General features: G+C 39.2%; 1 protein-coding gene across 1 annotated transcript in view; it reads right to left on the minus strand.

Annotated features, from left to right (window-relative positions):
• SLC44A5 (solute carrier family 44 member 5) overlaps positions 1 to 11,283 on the minus strand; it is a 131,122-nt gene extending 119,839 nt beyond the window's left edge. Inside the window, exons 1-2 of the mRNA XM_046645831.1 lie at positions 11,211 to 11,283; positions 8,151 to 8,199 (exon numbers count right to left, since the gene is read on the minus strand). Coding sequence (XP_046501787.1) covers positions 8,151 to 8,199; positions 11,211 to 11,283 — 122 coding nt within the window. The remainder of the gene's footprint in view (positions 1 to 8,150; positions 8,200 to 11,210) is intronic.
• Between the last annotated feature and the right edge of the window lie 7,698 nt (positions 11,284 to 18,981).

Below are 18,981 nucleotides of genomic sequence, written 5' to 3' on the forward strand. Positions count from 1 at the left end.
CTTGAACATACTAAGTTTATTTCTGCCATAGAGACTTTACATTTGCTATGCCTCTATCTGAAATGCTCTGTCCTCAATCTTTGCATGACTGGCTCCTCCTTATCATTCAAGTCTCACCTCAACTGTCAGCTCTGAAGAGACGTCTTCCCTGACCACCAAATAGAAATTAATCTCCCCTCCCCCAGCTAGGCACTATCACATCATCCTGTTTTATTTTCTGACTTGTATTTTTTACCTTATGAAACTGACATGTTCATTTTTCAGATGTTGTCTGCTCTGCTTCTTCCCTCTTCCAAAAGAAGAGGCACCTTGTCTATCTTGCTCATCACTGTATCTCTAATGCCTAGAGGAGACTGGGCACATAATAGATGATCAATAAATATTTGTTAAATGATAATAAATGAATATTAATCTTTGGAATCACAACCACATACGACACCTACCACTGACAGCCTGGCCCTTTGTTCTCTTTTCCACAGCTGTACTTCCCACACTGAACTGTAAAGTCTTTTCAGTTGTCAGTCTCTTTTATTATGTGTTAATTCTTCAAGGACAAGGACATCCTATCTTTGAATTATTACCAACTAGCATAATTCTTTATCATAAAGTGTACTATATTTTTTTGAAGAACAAAGGAAAACAAGGATGGGGAGGAAGCAGTGTGACATAGAAGCTATGGATAAACAGAAGGGTGACCCTCAAAAGAGGCTGCATAATGGCCACAGCACTATCACATTTAAGGCAAACAGTCACCATATATAAGTGAAGCCTCACTTACTGGTTTGAATTCTAGGACTTTAAAGCCATTATTTAAAGCTCTTGCTGAGATGTTATCCAAATCCTACACCGTTTTCAGATGACATTGGTGTGATATGGGAGTTCAAATTCCTGAATGTGATACTCAGCTAATAGGAAAGTAGTACCAGAGTTCTTGGAGCTATTTGCAAAATAGGGCTTATGGAATACACCTTGGAGTAGTTTTCAAATCAATTAGTTTTCATAAAGAGTCCAAAGAGGGCATGACACTGTACACAGTGCAGATCCAAGTATGCAGTGTCAAGGCAGATCAAAGATTTTTGGGTCCCAGTGCAAAAAGTTCAGCTTATTCTGTTTATTGTATTCTTTTTATGTCAGAGTAAAGTCATTAAAATGTTGTGACCACTTGCTTGACCTGTGATCTAAGTCTGGAAATATAAAGTTCAAATTGCTACAATTGCCACCCTGTAATAAAGATCAAATATTATCTTCTCAGGGCATAGAGGTGGAATTTATTTATTTTATTTATTTATTTTTAAATGGAAGAATTCACCTGAAAGAGAATGCAAATTAAAAGAATCTTGACATTTTTAAGCATAGCTATGGAAGAAATAAGCCCATTCTTTAAAAGCAGAATGCCATCCGAGGAGGAAGGGCTCTAACTAGTGGTATATTGAGCGGAAAAAAGGCCATTCCTCATCATTAACTACTCACGCATATACTGAATTCAGATCTCTGTGCTCCAAGGGAACTGCAAACCGGATGACAGGACAACACACGAGTATGAAAAGCTAAAGAGCAGTCACAAGTAGCATGTGCTGTATACCATCCACAGCAAAAGCTACAGGCTTTCAGTGGAATGAAGGCCTTCTGAGGCTGGGGTCAGAGGACGTGGGTCCTGAGCAGGGCCACGGAGCAAGGAGGCAACCACTTTACATGACAGTAAAGTGCTTCCCCAAAATTTGAAAGTATAGAAGATAATACTGCTTTCTGAGAGTGAAACTATGAAATCAACACATAATTAAAACAGAGATGGACATAGTCACCTCAATGAGACTGTAAGTCTCCCAGTCCAGCAAGCCTTGATTTTAAACTTCCTGAATTTATTAGGATATATAAAGAGAAGTGCACATGATGATCAAATAGCTCTGCCCATGCAAGCCCTCTCCAGGTTAGGGCACCAAGTCAAATTGATATGAGGATCCAATGCGAAGATGCTACTCTGTTGATAGACACCACAGGCTAGCAGAGCCTGATGCCATTAGATATTCTACTCATGCAATTTCCTTGTTCTGACTGTACACTCATCAAGCAACCTTTTGATAATTAGGTTTCTTGTGCAGTTCACCTAAAGGGAGCAATGCGCGGATCAGGCCAACAGGAACACCAGGCCCTCTCAGCAATTAAATTACTCAATGTAAATTATTGCATCGGCATTCTGGTTTTATACATCAGTCTCTTGCGAGCTTTGTTAGTGCCAGTCATCATCCTTGAGTTGGAGTAATTCTACGGCACTGAAAAAATCAATTTGCAGACCCTGCAGAAATGTACATGACTAGTTTGGCTCAATAGATAGTTCATTCAAGGGTTTAGAAACCGCAGAGAGAGAGTATTTTAGGCAGATAGGTCAAGATAGGTTTGTGTAGGACTTTGAATACCAAAGTAAGCCATTTGGAGTTAATTTTTAGGCATTGAGAACTGATAGGCGAAATTTGAATGGGAAAGATGACATGATCAAAACTGTTACTCACAGGTCTACCAAGTGCGGCTCTACTTTAGCAGAGCTCACGGCTTAACTGAGGAGTTAGCCAAGCAAACAACTAATTACAAAACCATATTCTAAGCACACAGTATACTCTGAGAGCACCAAGGATCGCAGCTGCAGTTCCCTCTAGGGATGGTCAGCGGGGATTTCTCAGAAGAGAAAACTTACAGATTTTTCTATTAGACTTCAATGTTTTTCAGATTTTCTTTTATTTGGGTACTTTATTTAGCTAAAAGAAATATATCAATATTTCAAAGAACTTCAGAGGTATTTTTCCGACTTTCTACTAAATATTCCCCCTGGAAGTGCCATAGGCACCCCAAACCCAACATTTCAAACCCTAGACTCATGATTCAAGAAAACGAGGAGTGAAAGAAGGAAGATCATTCTAGGGTCCAGTAGAAAAGTATAGGCAGGATTGTGTTTGGCCAAACTAAGTTTGAATAAGTATTATGAATCCAAAGAGAGAAGTTAAATCAGCAGTTGAATACAGAAATACGAAGGTCAATGGAAGGGTCATTGGTAGATATGTAAGTTTGGGAGTCAGTGACTTACAGATAATATTTGAAGTCATTGGCCTAGTGTAAAAGTAGACTGGAGAAAGAGAAAAATAGAAGGCCAAGTCCTATGGCACCCCAACATTTAGAAATCAAGTAAAGGTTGAGGAACCAGAAAAGGAGACTGACAATGATAGGCCAATGAGGTGGAAGAAGCTTCAGGTACGTATGATGCTAAGGAAGCCAAGAGAAAAGAGGGTTTCAAAAAGGAGAGAGTTGTCACCTTTGTCAGACGCTGCTGTGAAGTTAAAACAAAAGACGTCATCCACTGCACTTGGAAAGATGAAAGTCACTGGTGATCTTCCCAATATCAGTTTGAGGAGAGCGATGGGGAATAAATCTCTACTGAGAGAATGTGAGGGAGAAAGGAGAAACAGCAAATAGAGACAACTGAAGCAAATGCAGCTCCCCTGATTAAAAGTAATCAGAGGCTGGCCATTCTTCTCATGCCCTTTAAAATAAAGTTCAAACTCTTTACCTTAGGATATGATGCTCTCCACTATCTGGGCTCCTGCTACCTCAGTAATTATATCACCCAACCTGACTTTTCCTCCTACTACTGTAAGTACTTGCAACTCTAATGTGAGTCATGAAGTCTCTTCCCTCACATATCCAGCCCTCTCTGGGTTACTTTTTGTCCTTTCCAACATGGAGCAAAACTCTTACAGATCCTTCGGTGCCCTTCAAGTATTACCACATCCGAGTGCCATCTCTGCCACATGACTTACTCTCTTCTTAGGGTCTCCGTTGCCACCTGCCGCTCTACACAGTCTTTGATTTGACTGCAGCACACCTCTCCTCTCCTCCCCCAACACAAACACACACAACAGGCCAACGATAAATTTTGAAGCTTGGGATCACGTCTAGGAGGTTTGGTCTGGGTGCTTGCCATAAGATCTTGTACAGAGTAGCGTTCTCTAAGTGCTTGCTAAACAAAAGTTTCTAAAATGCAAATCTGATTCTGTCAATTTCCTACTTAAAATTTTGCAACATATTCTTCAATAGAATAAAATACCAAACACACTGACACGTCATATAAACCCTCCTTCTTATCTCTCCAGCATCATTTCTCCCCACCTCAGGCTGATCCTCCTGCCTCCCACCCCTCACACATGCGCATACTGGGTGTTCTGCTCACATCAAACCATCTCCAGGACAGCTGTTCTCAGGCCTCTGGTACTTTGATGCATGTTGCTGACTTTTCTTGGAAGTCTTGAAGAACTATCTCAAAGGCCACCTCTGCTCTGAGGTTTTTCCAGACTCCCCTCTCCCTACTCCTAGCAGCACTGGACATTTTCCTTTGTTTCCAGAGCCCCCTGTCAATAACTATTATTGCACTTACCACATTCACCCCTTTATTATCTGCCTTTCCCACTAGACTGCAAGCTCCCTTGGGCAGGAACTTTGTGTAGTTCATCTTTGTTTCTCTAGCCCCTAGCACAGTGCCTAGCAAATAGGAAGTACACAGTTGATGAATATTTTGCTTTAAATTCTTTGATCTAAAGGTGTTTGCAAAGTTTAAAATATAGCTTAAGTTTATTTTTATCACTAGGAATAATTTGTAGGTGGTGACTTCTTAAAGTGCAGAAACGCAGAAAAAAGAATGAGCTCACATAATGAGGAATAGAAGGGTCAGGCTATGAATTCTTAAGATGTGTGCTAGTCCACATCTTCTTGTGGAAAAGAGTTACACTGATGAATAACTGATCACATTAGTCATTTGCTCCATTCAGAATGAGGTGAATAAATGCCAGGTTTAGACAGCATCTTCAATTCACATTTGCATTCTGAAGAATTAGCCACTCAGGGCAACTATTTTTATTTCCCTTCATTTCCTTCCACATTTTGAGACTATTTAAAAGTTTTCAAAGGGAGTGCTATGGATATGGTCTTTTTATTTCAAACTATTTTACAAGTCAAAACGGTTTGTAGCCTCTCTCAGGCCTTCTTGTAACATGGGATCTATATTTTTCTTCTTGAACTTTGTGTGCTTTTTTCTATAACCTTTTCCTCATATTTTTCCATGATAATGGGCCCCACCTTTAGATATTTAAGTCCCTCTAGAGTGACAAGAAGAATATCAATTATTTCAATGAGAAGCAAATATGAGAACTGCATAAATTTAGGAGACGGTGTTGTGTTATCACAATTTGAGATGACGACTTGATAGCAGCACTTTAGAATTCACAAGAGCGAGAGGCGAGTATCAGCCTCGTGTTTTAAGTGTGTGTCACTCAGGCCAGAAGCTGAACTCTTCCTTCTGTGCCTTGGCTTTAAGAGTGGAATCGCGGAGTCATAGAATCTCCAGACTGCAAAGGACTCAGCGGACATTGAGTCCAACTCCTTGATGTGAATGAACCCCCGCTACAACATCCCTAATAAATGCCTCTTCATTCTCTCCTTGAACCCCTTCATGACAGTGAACTTACCACCTCCCTCCAACGCTTCAGGTAAAAATAAATGTGTCTCATTACATTTGAGACAGATTTTCCACCTTCTATAAGAATAGTGATTTTTAGCATTGTGGAACCTACCACTTTGATTAGTATGAGTCACATGTCTTTCATCTATTTTGCGTATGAGGAAGGGAGGAAAAGGCAATTAGGAAACACGCAAGGCTTTCCTTTCTATTTGCCTGTATTCCCATATATTGCCTTTTTCCAGAAAGGATCTTAAATGAAGTGACTTAAAACGCCTGGATGGAAATAGAAATTCAAAGTCCTGCAAAGAAATTCTTGACTCAAAGGCTAATGTACTTGCTGGCATTGAAATTAAAGTTATAAGTGGGCTTTCTACAAGTCAGTATAAAAGGAGGAACATAGTGAATTATACAGTTCTCCTTATCTAACAGAAAAAAGTATACTAATTCTCCATTAAATGAAGTTTTTTCTTAGTTCCAAATTACAAGAGGAGCTTCTCATGTAGCATCTTATAAAAGAGCTTTATTTCTTAGTTTTCCATGTATATTTATTTTCGCCCTCTAATGTCCTGTCAGGAATAGTGCTGAACACCCATTAAACTTTTACAAACCTCACGACCTCAATCTAATGCTAACCAACATTTTAAAAATTCTGTTGAATATAGGGGACCAAGCATGGGTGCTGGAAAATTACTTTTCCAAAAGGGGCTGGGGAAACACGTTAAGCTACCAAAGTCACCTTTCTTTGCTCAATATTATGGGGCAATAGCTCCCATATGCCCAGTTCTTAGATAGGAGCAAATGAGAACCTGAGTTCATCTCTCCTGTGGCATTATCATCATTCCTTCACCTCTTCTGGAAACAGCTACAGTTGGGTGATCACTAGGCACAAAACGATGTCCTTGTGCACTGAGAGAGGTGAACAGAACAGGGTGGGTGACCAGCAGGGCATCTGCCTGAATGTCTGATAAGATTTTGGATCCTTCAGAAGGAAAGTGACTCTTTGTAAGCAAAAGGTGTTATTAAAGCTGGCCCTGCTGTTAGAGGTAATGTGAAGAATTTGGGGTTTCTTACTTGCTCCTTAAACACTCCAATTATTCTCCCAGGAAGGGCATTGTATAACCCTACAGCCTGGAAAGTTACTCACGGGCCAACTGTGTCTTCCTGTAGTTAAACCCTTGTGGTTTTACAATACTTTCCTCTGTTCTTGGATTGAAGAGTGGGGGAGGTATGCCCACATAATGACCATTTCACCTGTGAAGGCCTGTCATGTTTAGGGCTCCACAAAAGGCCTTCGGTACAAATAAACTACTTTCCTCACAGTGATTGGTACAGTTGTAGCCCAGACTTAAGCAGGACTACCTGGTTCTATTACTAAATTCTACATAACTAAAGACAGAGAGATCTCACCTTCTTCCCCGCACCTAAGCCAGCCAGACCTAACTCTGCCTTCTTCTCTGTGGCTAGAACAGGCACGCCTGTAATCTGTATTGTTTCCATCCAAACATGGCAGCTCATTTATTATTATTATTATTATCATCATTATCATTATTACTGTTGAATCTAAATTATATCTAGGGGTCCCTTGAGGCCAACTAGCTAGATTCAATTCTCATAAATTAGTTATTATAAAATGAATACAAGTACCACGAAGGAACCTCCATATTGAATGCGGCTATTTGTACACTGGACAACAAAATGTATTCATGGTGTCACCACGGAGAGAATGAGAGAAATTTCAGGCTTATTTAGGCATCAGTCTATCTCTGAATGAGTAACCCAAAATAAATGATTTGGCTTTTTAGAGGATTAGAATAAACTGAATACACATTCGTTTAAAGCTGGGATATTATAGGGTCATAGCAGTGAATGCTGGTGGTTGGCACGTGCAAACAAGCATGCTGATCGTTATTCCACTTCACCATTTATTATGACATACAACTGCCAGGGATCAAAGTCAAAGCTAAGCAAAAACCAGCTACCAACAGCATAATCTTCTCTTCATTTTTAGCCATTCTACTTCACAAACTCCCTTTTTGACTAGCAGGAAGCCTGGGAATAGAGGGTAAAAAATAATAATAAAAGAGGCTTATGAATTACTGGATAATTTTCAAATGCCATACAACCTTGAGGGAGAAGCACAGTTGAGACAAGTACATATTTCTCCAGAGCATTTTAAAAGATCCTAAAGTGTATGTGATGCTTTGGTGAATGGTTGTCTCTGAGAAAGCTCTCTGCTTTGGGGAGCTGAGTTGCACAAATACTTGATGTGGAACAAGTTGGTATAGCAGCTCTGCATTGCGGTGGCGAATCACAGAGGAAACAGGCGCATCAAACAGCTACTGACTGTGTTTGTGTCTCCACACAGTGGTTATATCTTCTAAAGCATTTTTTGGCTTCTCTTTTTGAGAAATACAAACTCTTCAGTCTACCAACTTAAGGCAGTTCATTTGCTGAACAGAAGAGAATATTGATGACTCATGGAAAGATTCATTCTCTGTACTTCCCCTGTGTAAATAAGGTGACATTTAGGCTAAAAATAAGTCATTTCCCCTTCAGAGTAGCCACAATTCTCCTCTGACCAGAATATGGTACCAAAAAATAAGCTTTCTATTTTTGTTAAAAATATATTTGCAAGAAAAGAATTGCTTACCTGTCGGCAACAGGGCCCTTGAAATCTGGATCAAATGTCCTTGGAGAACCTGCATTTAAAACAAACATCTTTTTAAGCATATAAGCCAATGAAATGGCAGAAAAATACATATAAAATATTAATTCAGAAAAATCTACATATTAGCTAGTCCATTACTCAGTGCAGTGTTGGATTCAATCTTTGGTCCAGTGAAATATCAGTTATGTTTTGGTTCTAGCTGCCATTCCTTTTCCTTCTCTCCAGCAAGAAGCAAAACTGGGAAGAGTTGTTAAGGACCTTATTCTATGCACATGTACACATATCCTCCCACTGTTCTGAATAACAACGCTCTAGATTGCATCCAGGGTAGCACAACTTGAAGCCCTTCCAGCGTGAAAAACTGTTCTGCCATCTGCCATCGTCAGGTATCGCTGAGTACTCATGAAGTGCACAGTATAATAGAGATACTTGCTTATCCCAGTTCCCCCTTTCCTCTTAGTAGTAGTAGGCTTTCCTTAGAGAAGTTGGAATATTAGTCACTCTCGGCCTCTGCCCTGTTGGCTATATAGTATATACAGTATTATATTATATAAGTGTTATTTCTTATTGATTTTTTAAGATCTATTGGCAGACTTCATGCCATCTGGGGAGATGCCCTAGTCATTCATTGTTGCATCATGATTGCAGTACCTGACCCCTGTCTTTAAACAGTATGAGGTATACATAGAATGCCCCTCCCCAACCATGTACTGTGTGGGCAGACATATTAACAAGTTCTGTAAAATTATTTCTGGCCAAAAGTCTGTATTTTGCAACCCCCAACTCCCTGACTCTTTTCCCCAAATCTAAGGACTTCCACCCCTTCCTCTAGGGATTTGTTCTTGTAAGAAGGCCTGGTCCTGAATTTAGGACAGAATTTCAAAAAGGATGGGCAGAAAGAGCCCTGTGTGTCAGCAACCTGCCTGTGCCTGTACTCAATGGGGATATCAGGTCTGAGGACTCAGAGGTCTTTAGTGTAATCACGCGCTGAGGGCGGAACAGGATGGTAAGGACAGACTTGCAACAGAAATCCAAGAGCCAGTCATTCAGCCACTATTCATAAAGCACCTATTATGTGCTGAGAGCTCTGAAGGAACAGAGAAGATATACAAGGCCTGGTCCCTATCTTGAAGACCTAACAGTTGGTGGGGCAAGATCAACTTATTGATTCATTCAACAAATATTTCTTGAGAATCTTTATATACCAGGCCCTGTGCTGCAACACAGGAACAATGAATATACCATATAAAACAATTAATAAAGTACTAAATTGTGTGGTATCAGCCTTAAGTGTTATAGAGTTCTGAGAAAGTAGGTTTCTCCAAGAACTAGAGCAGTCAAGAAGGTTTCATTCAAGAAGTGAGATTTTTGCAAAAGACTGAAACAAAACAAAAGAGAAAGAAGAAACATTCCAAGTGGGTGAAACTAGAATCCTGTTATTCAGTAACTAGTTATTGATCACCGGATATGTGTTCTGCACTGAAAGAGGCACTGCAGGGAATACAAGGTTAGTGTAGCACAGTCTCTGTCTTCAACAAGATAATGAACTGGAGAGCAGGGAGAGAAATAAGAAAAGTACAGAAATCACTGTAATACAAGGCAGAATATGACACCCTAAGAGTGTAATGCAAGGTAGAGCATGATGGCATAAGAGGGGCACAGAGAAAGTGTTAGGAGAGTTTCAAGGAAGAAGAAGCTCACATTCAGTTGAGATTAGTAAGGAAGGGTTCCCGGAGCCACAATATTTTGAGATGGACAAGTAAAAGTAAAACCTGAGAGATGAATGAAGCCACAGAGGGAGGAATAAATAGCACATTGTGGGGATGGTGAAAAGACCAGCCTGATTGGAGTAATGGATAATGGGATAGGAGAAGGAGGAAATAAAGCTGAGTAGAGCGTATAGTATCAGACCACAGAAAGCCTAAAAAGCCAGAGATGGAAACTACATTATACATCCAAGGCCACGGGGAGCCATAGAAGGATTTTGAACAAAGGAAAGACCTGGTAGAAGCAGTGCTTAAGGAAGAGCAATCTATCAGCGGTCTGTAAGTTGTATTACAAAGTACAAAGTCAAAGAGACAAAGTAGGAATCTATTGCAATAATAGAGGTGAAGCAATTGAGCCACTGCCCAAGTGGTGGTGAAAGCAACAGAAAGAGAGGTTCAAGACTCATCACAGAGTGGACATGTGGCTTAAGGGTTAGGAGCAATGACTCTGGAGTCAGACTGCCTGCTCTCTCTTGTTTCACAGCAGAGTGAGCCTAGATAGTTCATGTCGCTTCTCTGAGTCTAGGTTTCCACATCTGTAAAAGGACACATTAATAGTATCTATGCCATAAAGTTGTTATGAGGATTAAATGAATTAATACCTGTAAAAGTACTCAGAACAGTGTCTGGAACTTAGGAAGCCCCCAGGGAATGTTCGTTATTAGTCATATAATCACATGAAAAAGATAAATAGAAAATGATGAATGATAAGACGGAGCCTAAAAGAGAAAAGTCAAAGATGGCTCCAAATCATATAGATATAGACTAGACTAATCATGTGACTATAGACCTAGAAATTGTGATCCTCAATCACTTTTGGTCTTTTACCTAGGTTTAAAGGAAGGTTGACGTCATTAAAACAGTTGGGAACATTAGTAGGTGGAAGAAATTGTAGCAACGCTACAGGAAAAAGAGCATGAGATCGATTTTGCCCTTTTTGAGGTTGAAATGATGTCTAATTGAAAATCCAGCATTCAACTGGAGTTAAGAAACTGGAACCTTGGGTCAAGTCTTGAGATAAATATTTGGAAAACATAAAGTTTATATCATTAAAAGTGCTGAACTCCATAAAGAAGAACATCAGGATCTGCAATAACAAAAATAATATTTAACATGCTTTCAGCATTAAATGTTAAGCACTGAACTAAGTGCTTTACATGCATTATTTTGTTTACTTTGATGCAATAACCTTAGTAAGTCGGAAATTATTATTAGCCTCACCTGACATACATGAGAAACAAAGCATGGAGAGACGAAGGAACACCCATAGTTGTACAGGTGATTACTGATCCACCTGGGATCCGCACTTTGCCTGGTCTTATGGCAGCAGAACAGATCCCGCTGGTCATACCTGCAATGCCAATGTTGCTTCCGACTCCAGAGGGAAGTGTGTAAAGTGTTTCCTGTTTGAGACAGTCCTTATACACCTCAGTGTCAAGTTCTCAGATACACTGTCAGCTGCTGTTTGTCTGACTGCTTGTCTGACCCTGCCTCGTGGCCACAAACAATTTTTGGGCTGTCTAATCCCCCTTTCTCTAGGAACTGGCCTTCTCTCTAATCCACAGGAGTGAGATACTAGCAGCCAGTTTCTCCCAGTTGCCTCTTCCCTGGCCATCAGTGACTGAATCTGGTTTGGACACTAGATTCAAGATTCAAGCTGGGCTAGTCATTCCTGGCCACTCTGTCTCAGGAATTTAGACTTAGAATGGACAGGGAGTTAGTCAGTGGGAGATTAAAACTGCAAAATATAAAGCTTAAAGACCAGAGTAGCAGAGAAAGCTGACTTTCAGAAGGCAATTACTGAAGCAAATGTACAAAGAGAAGCAGAGATAGAAGTCCTGATGGACTTTAACTTCCTGTTCCGGTCCCTACCTGAGTTTCATGAGATACCTTGTATCTTTATACTAAATTTCCCTTTCTTGCATTTTGCTAGTTCACGTCAGTTATGGGCAACCAAAGAGTAGCATTAACATACTCATTCTCTTGTCCTGACTTAGGTTTCAACAATTCATTTTAATAACATTATTATGTTCTTGCCATAAACAGGTGATGGAATTCAAGGATGAATTCTTGAGACTAAGTCTCCCTTCAAGAATCTCACAGCTGAATAATCTCACAGTTGAATAAGAAGTAGAAGTTCAAGACTGTAATTTTAACATTGTGTGTCTCTATCCGTGATAGAGACAAGCAGCAGGTACCATGGGGCCCAGAGGGGCTCCAGAATGGATAGGTTTCTCTAGCTCCTGACTGATGCTGAACTTGGGCTCCACTTCCTACCCACCCTCTGGCTCCTGTGTTCTTTGACTTGGATCTTCCATTCTCATGTGGAACATTAGTGTTGGTATTCTCCCTTGCTCCAGATTTCAGTTCCCAAATCTGGCTGAACAGCTGAAATATCTCAAAAACTTTTGACGGTTCAAGTTTCCTGCCCCTCCACACCAAATACTACAATTCTGTAGGTCTGGAGTAGGCCTGAAAAATCTGTATTTTTAATTGTCCCATCAGATAATTCTGATGCACAGATATGTAGACCACCAGGCTACCTGATTTCCTTCTGAATTTCATTCTTAACGTCTATCTCAGTTCATATACAGTCCTTAATTCTAGCTGTACCTAACAGACCAAACCTGATAAAGTAAGAGAAAAGCAGATCAACATGATGTGTATGAACTTTGGGAAACAGCACAATTAAAGGTAAGAGGTAAAATGAAATAGTTACAGGAAGAGAAATAGAAAAGTGACATTCAAGAAAGCCAAAGAATTTCAAGAAAGAGGGAAGATTATAAATTCCACAGAAAAAATGATTATTAAGTGAATGTTTATTCATACCAGGGACTACTGCAAATGCTTTGCACACAGATCTGCCATTTTGTTCAATTCCATATAGAACAAAATGTGAATTGTACCCCCTTGAGCTGTGCAACACAATAGCCTTGGTACATTTATTATGTCATTTAATGCTCCCAATAACTCTGTGATTTATATCATTGCTATCATTCCATTTTACATATGAGGAAGCTGAGACACAGAAGGGTGAGCTAATTTGTCCTAGCCCACTCAGCTAACAAGAAATAGAGGTGGGATTAGAAGGCAGACAGTCTGACCCCAAAGGCTGAGCTGAGCCACTTGGCAGAAAATTGCTCATTGGTGATATAGAGAAATTCTACAGATGAGTGGGGGGAAGAGGCAGTTTGGAAGGGGGTTAACAATTTATATTGATCCTGTTTATTCGCTTTTTATGTTAAAGATAGGCGAAACTGGTTTAAAATTATCTAGGCTGGCTTCCAATTCTGGTGTGATTTGCATCTTACCAAGTAAAAATGTGGATCGCAGTGTAAATGAAATGCTATTGTCAAATCTGTCTGAAAAGCTGACATTTTCTGATTGTAAATCCTGGCTGCCTTACATTTCAGCTGAAAATACACTAAAGCCACAGTCAAATGATAAGATTTAGCTGATTCCATATAGTAATGACAGCTGGAATGTGATGACTTCAGCCTGCCCCTGTGCTGGCAGAATTTGTATTGTCATGCAAATTTTTTATTTCCTGAAATCAATACTGGGCATTGCTTTTTCCGAGGCCCTCACGCGCTCTAATTGCATCTCTGGAATAAATAGACGGAGGGGCCAGCTAAGTGAAAAGAGCCGCAATGCTTCACGATCAGATGGCTCAGCTACTTGAATATAATTCATATTCTTGCTTAAAGAAAAGGAAAAAATAATATAATTGGGTAATCATTTTAAAAGCTTCTTAAGTTCATGTGGCTCTCTGATCACCAAAATTACTATGACAGTATCATCACTAAAACATTTTCAGGATAGACAGTCACACATTTTGTTATTATAGTTAACAGTTTGCATTGCATTCATACAATGCAATTGTTCTTACTAGAAATAATTCATGAAGATTAAGAAAACAGTCCAGGTAATTAATTTAATTCATGGGTGCAGATTTCACATGACTCTTTTGAATGCAAATGGCAAAATAAAGCAGCCAGTCATGCTCAGAAAGACTCTTCTCTTTAAAAGCAATCTATTTCTCAAAAAAAATAATAATATAACTACCATGGATCAGTTACAAACAGGAAAAATCTGAGACATTTCATTTTATTCCTTCAGGTCTATTCTCCGTCAGAGAATCTAATGTGATTCAGAGAGCAAAAGAACTAAGGTGGGGCGAACAAGTACTCTAGGACTTACTATTATGAGCAAACAAGTCAGGTAACTTTCCCACAAGCATGGAAAAATAGTAACGTGCAAAATTAAGCCTTGCTTTAATATTCAACAACAGCCAGTGGAGAATTGTGAATAATTAAGTACTTGTTTTACTTTATTTTTCAAATTGTTTATGGTGTTGTGTCTATAAATGAGGATCTGCCATTTCATTCAGGGAAAAGGTTCCCTTTCCTCCAAGTCTGAGGAAAGGATAAGGACCCATGTTCTTTCCCATTTCTTGCAAGATGATGTTCCCATCCCCACTCATCCTTAAGGAAAGAACAAGGACTAAAACATTCTACTGGCCACTGTGCCAGTGGGTAGAGCCCCCTTTGACTGGAGACCAACGTTGAGAACTTTCACATAACACCATCCCAAAGTAGCTAATTCCATTCATCTCTGAGACATACATACTTTCATTATTTGCATTGTTGCACTTGGTACTCTGTACCACGAGGCATTTGTTTACAGGCTGTGGTATACAGATGCCTACAGATGCCCCAATCCCCCAAACGTGTGAATATGTTACCTTAGTTGGCAAAAGGGACTTTGCAGATGAAATTCAGTTGAGAACCTTGAAATTTGGAGATTATCCTGGATTATGTGGATGAGGTCAATGTAATCACAAGAGTCCTTAAATGGGGAGGAGGGAAACGGAAGAGTCAAAGAAGGAGATGTGATGATGGAAAAAAGGTCAGAGTGATGTGATGTGAGAAAAACTTGACTGGCTGTTGCTGACTTTGAATATGGAAGAGGGTCATGAGCCAAGAAATGCTGCAGCCTCTAGATGCTGGAAAAAGTAAGGAAATTATTCTCCTCTAGAGTCTCTAGAAAAGAATGCAGCCCTGCTGATGCCTTGATTTTAGCCCATTGAGACCTATTTTGGACTTCTGATGTCCAGAATTGTAAGATAATAAGATCCTGGGATTTTAAGCCACTATATTTCTGGTAATTCATTACAGCAGCCAAAGGAAGCTAATACACATAATTATTTCTCCTACCAGATTAATAGCTCCTTTAGGACAGACTCTAGTTCTTGGTTATTGTTCTATTGTTATTACTTACTTTGGTGCCTAGAATGTATATAACAGGCACTCAATAATGTTTGTAGAGTAAATTTTAAAAGAACATCAATGTCATTTTGAACTCTTGTATCTTTAATTTAAGTTATGAAAATATAAATAGGAGATCAGTTTTGACAATTACCAGCCAAGCATTTTAGATAGATTTCAACTTGGATTAAAGGCACGTTAATAGACTACAAAATTGCACCAATGTGAAAAATTACTCACCCTATCACCACCACTAATTCAGTATCTATTTGTAATGTCAAGATCAATAGATGTGAACAAAGGAAGTAAGGGAGACAGTAGCCCATACAGGTGAATAAAAATTGGATATCAAAGTCCCTGGTATCAAATGTCATCTCTGCCACCTACAAACTGTGTGATCTTGAGAGAATTGGTTTTTCCTCTTTGAACTTCCATTTTGTCATCTATGAAATGATAGATAGCAGCAAAAAAAAAAAAATACAGAAAGAGAAAGAAAAATAACAAAAGGAGGAAAAAAATTCCTGCCTTCTGTGTGACCATGGGAAACAGTAAAGTATACGTAAATTACCCTCATAAGCAAAGCAGATCAGTGTAGAATCAATGCAACCCAACTTTAGTTGAATTTGTCACATTGTTTATAAGCGACACCATGATTCTAGAAAGCCTTCAATAAGTTGGGTGTGACATTTATGGAATAACTTTTTGGAGGAGAGGACTTTTGAGGATGCTTGAAGGAAGAATTTGTCATGTAAGAAAGCTGAACGAAAATATGTGCTCAGCCACGGCAAAGAGTTATGCCTGGAGGAGGAGACATGAGAGCAGGTAGGGAAAGGAAGCACGTCCTCAGGGGGAGGATCAGGATTTACAAAGCCCCTCAAGTCTTCTGACAAAGTACCACAATTGTCAACTGTTTATGTTTCTGCATGACGCAGAGGAAATAGGAAAGTTAAAGCAGAGGAACCAACAAGAAGATTGCTGTCGTATTTCAGACATAAAATGGTAGGTGCCTGACTGAGGTTGTAGCAGTGAGAGAGGATAAGGCAATTCCAGAAGCATCACAGAGGAACATATTTGGTGGGGGTGAAAGAAAGGGCATGGTACCATGCTTCATTACCTAATGATGGTAATGCCTCATGCAGAAAATGATGTGCATTCCAGAAACTCATCTTGGGCAGAAACATGACCCTACGTTGGACATGGTAAGATTAATGGAAATGCAAATGAGACTCCCTCAACACTGATTCACACCAAACAATACTGTGGTATTATACCTTATGATGGCTGTTTTTCTCCCAGTCTGAGTAACTTTCTAAACGTATAGAATGATAAATCACCCTATGTTACAACAAGAATGTCAAATCCTCTTCTTTCAGAAAGGTTTTTCTAACCACAGCATTGGTTTCTAAATAGTTTGCATCATCATTTGAAATAACGCATCCTATATGAGCACAAATCATTAACATTAGTTAGAATGCCAACTTTAGAGGTAATACCTAAAACAAGCAACCACCACTTCCACTAAGCAGGCGAAAGAAAACACACATAAAGCACTCAGGCTGGTTCTTGATAGACTGATTTTACAGGCAGTGCTGAAGGATGCACTTTAGGGGGCACTGGAAATATATTTCTGAAAAACTGATTTTTCTTCACTACTGTGACAAAGCAGTGAATTTGTGCTATAGAACAGCCCTGAATTATTGGATAATCACACATTTTCTCAGAATAAATAAAATTCTGAATCAATATTGATTTAAAAAGAGAGTCTAGAAGCAAACGAGAACATGAATTGAGTTTGAAGGTTATCAGCTTGAGTTTTCTAGCCATACTTGTATTTTACTGCTCAACATGAGGCACTCAAAAAAAAGACCCATGACATACTCTAATAACATTGAAGCAAATCCTTATTTTCTCCCAGTTTCACAGGTTATGCATTTCATTATCATGCCCAGCCCTTTTCTTCTACCTCCTAAAAACTAAAAGAACAATTTCACAACCAGAGATAGGAAATGAAAAGCATATTTACTCACCCTAAAAATAAAAATAAGTGACTTCATCTTGCCTTTCCATCTGCAGAGTTCAGGTAATAGCACAGTAAATGACTAAAGGTTGGGGAAAATGATAGTTTCCATCGTTATATAAAAACAAAAATTAACTTTTGTAAAGAAGGAGAAATTGTCTTTCAAGTTATGGTTGAGTAAAAGACTTTCTGTTGAACTTAAGAATAAACACTACTAAAGAAAAATAGCAAGAATTTGTCAATTTATCACAAGTGCATAAAGCAGTTAGGTAGCTGGTGATAACGTCTCTCCTGCTTCCTCATATCATCCATAGGTCATTGATGAGAACAAAATTAAACTGCTTATCAACTCTGACTTTTGCCACAACTCAAGAAGATGGAAGATGATAATCACTGGAAAAACATCCTTATTCCTGGGCCTGAAGTGTAGGAAAGAAAATATATTTTAGTGCATAATTTCTACCCACAAGGCATCATGATCCAACAAATAAAAACTACAGGTGGAGTACGCTATTAGCATCTGTATCACATGGACACCTCTACTTATAGGATAATCAAGGGAAAATTGTGGTAAACTATGGTCTTTCACCAATGGGTCAAACTAGTCACTTAGAATGACAAACAGGAGGACAGCACACAGAGGGATACACACAACCTGCAGCATGGAGCCCCTACACTGTCATCGCCATTCAGAGAGAGCAAAAGAAAGAGAAACTGAGATTCTTTCTTCTTTCTCAGGGTTGAGGTTGGCAGAGGAGTCGGTGTATGTTACAGAGCAAGATAATCACTTGGAATGGATGCCTGCAGGCTTATTTCACTGCCTCCTGGAGTCCTGTCTCCTTGGATCAAGGCAAAAATAAAATCATCTGGGTTTTAAACTTGTAAATCTATGGAGCATATGTGAGGCAGAAATGTTCATGAATCTTTTTTTTTCCTCACAAAATGGATTTTTCACGAACAGACTGGATATATTGTAAACTCATTGTCAAAAGAAAACTTTGGACTCGTTTGTCTTATATTCTGCATAGCTTTGGAGGAGGGAGTGAAAGACTAGGGAAGGAAAATCTAGCACTCAAGACAAGGATTTGCCTAATAACCTGACATGATGGTAGTCATACAAAACTGTGAAGTAATTAAAAGTCTACCCATTAGCTCCAATTCCAAAAGTATGAGAGGTTTAACTCTTTTCTCTCTCTCTTTCTATAAAAACAACTAAAAATTCTAGATATAAAGCTTAAAGAACATCTTCTTAAAAATACTGGAAAGCTGACAAAACAGTGAGGAAATATCAGACCAAAATCTAAGTGACAATGGGAACCCAAAGAGAAAAGGATACTGCTAAAGCCATGGTAACCTCAAAGATATTTACCAACTTAGCAAATTCAAGGACCAAGGGGGACAGAAGACTCAGAGTACAGGCTGTTGAAGGTGAGGAGTCAAATGAGAAACCATACATCCACTAAGTTGGAATCCCAAAGGGTTATACCCTCAGAATGAGACCCACCTCACCCTTACAAAAGTTACTTTGACACTGAGCAGAAAGACGAGAGGAACACTCTCATTTGAACTTGAAATGTATGTGAAGTAATCTAAAGTGTACTCAATCTGTAAGTGTTCCTAGCAAGCTGACAGACAGACGGACAACAACAGACCTCTGTTGAAATGCATCCTTATTCTAAAAGTTCTCACAAATAATTTTCTAATAAAATATGCACCTCGCAATAAAAAAAGTAACAAATTACATAAGGAAACTAAACATCATG

This window comes from Equus quagga, chromosome 18 (assembly GCF_021613505.1).
Source record: "Equus quagga isolate Etosha38 chromosome 18, UCLA_HA_Equagga_1.0, whole genome shotgun sequence".
In the NCBI taxonomy this organism is placed as follows: Eukaryota; Metazoa; Chordata; class Mammalia; order Perissodactyla; family Equidae; genus Equus; species Equus quagga.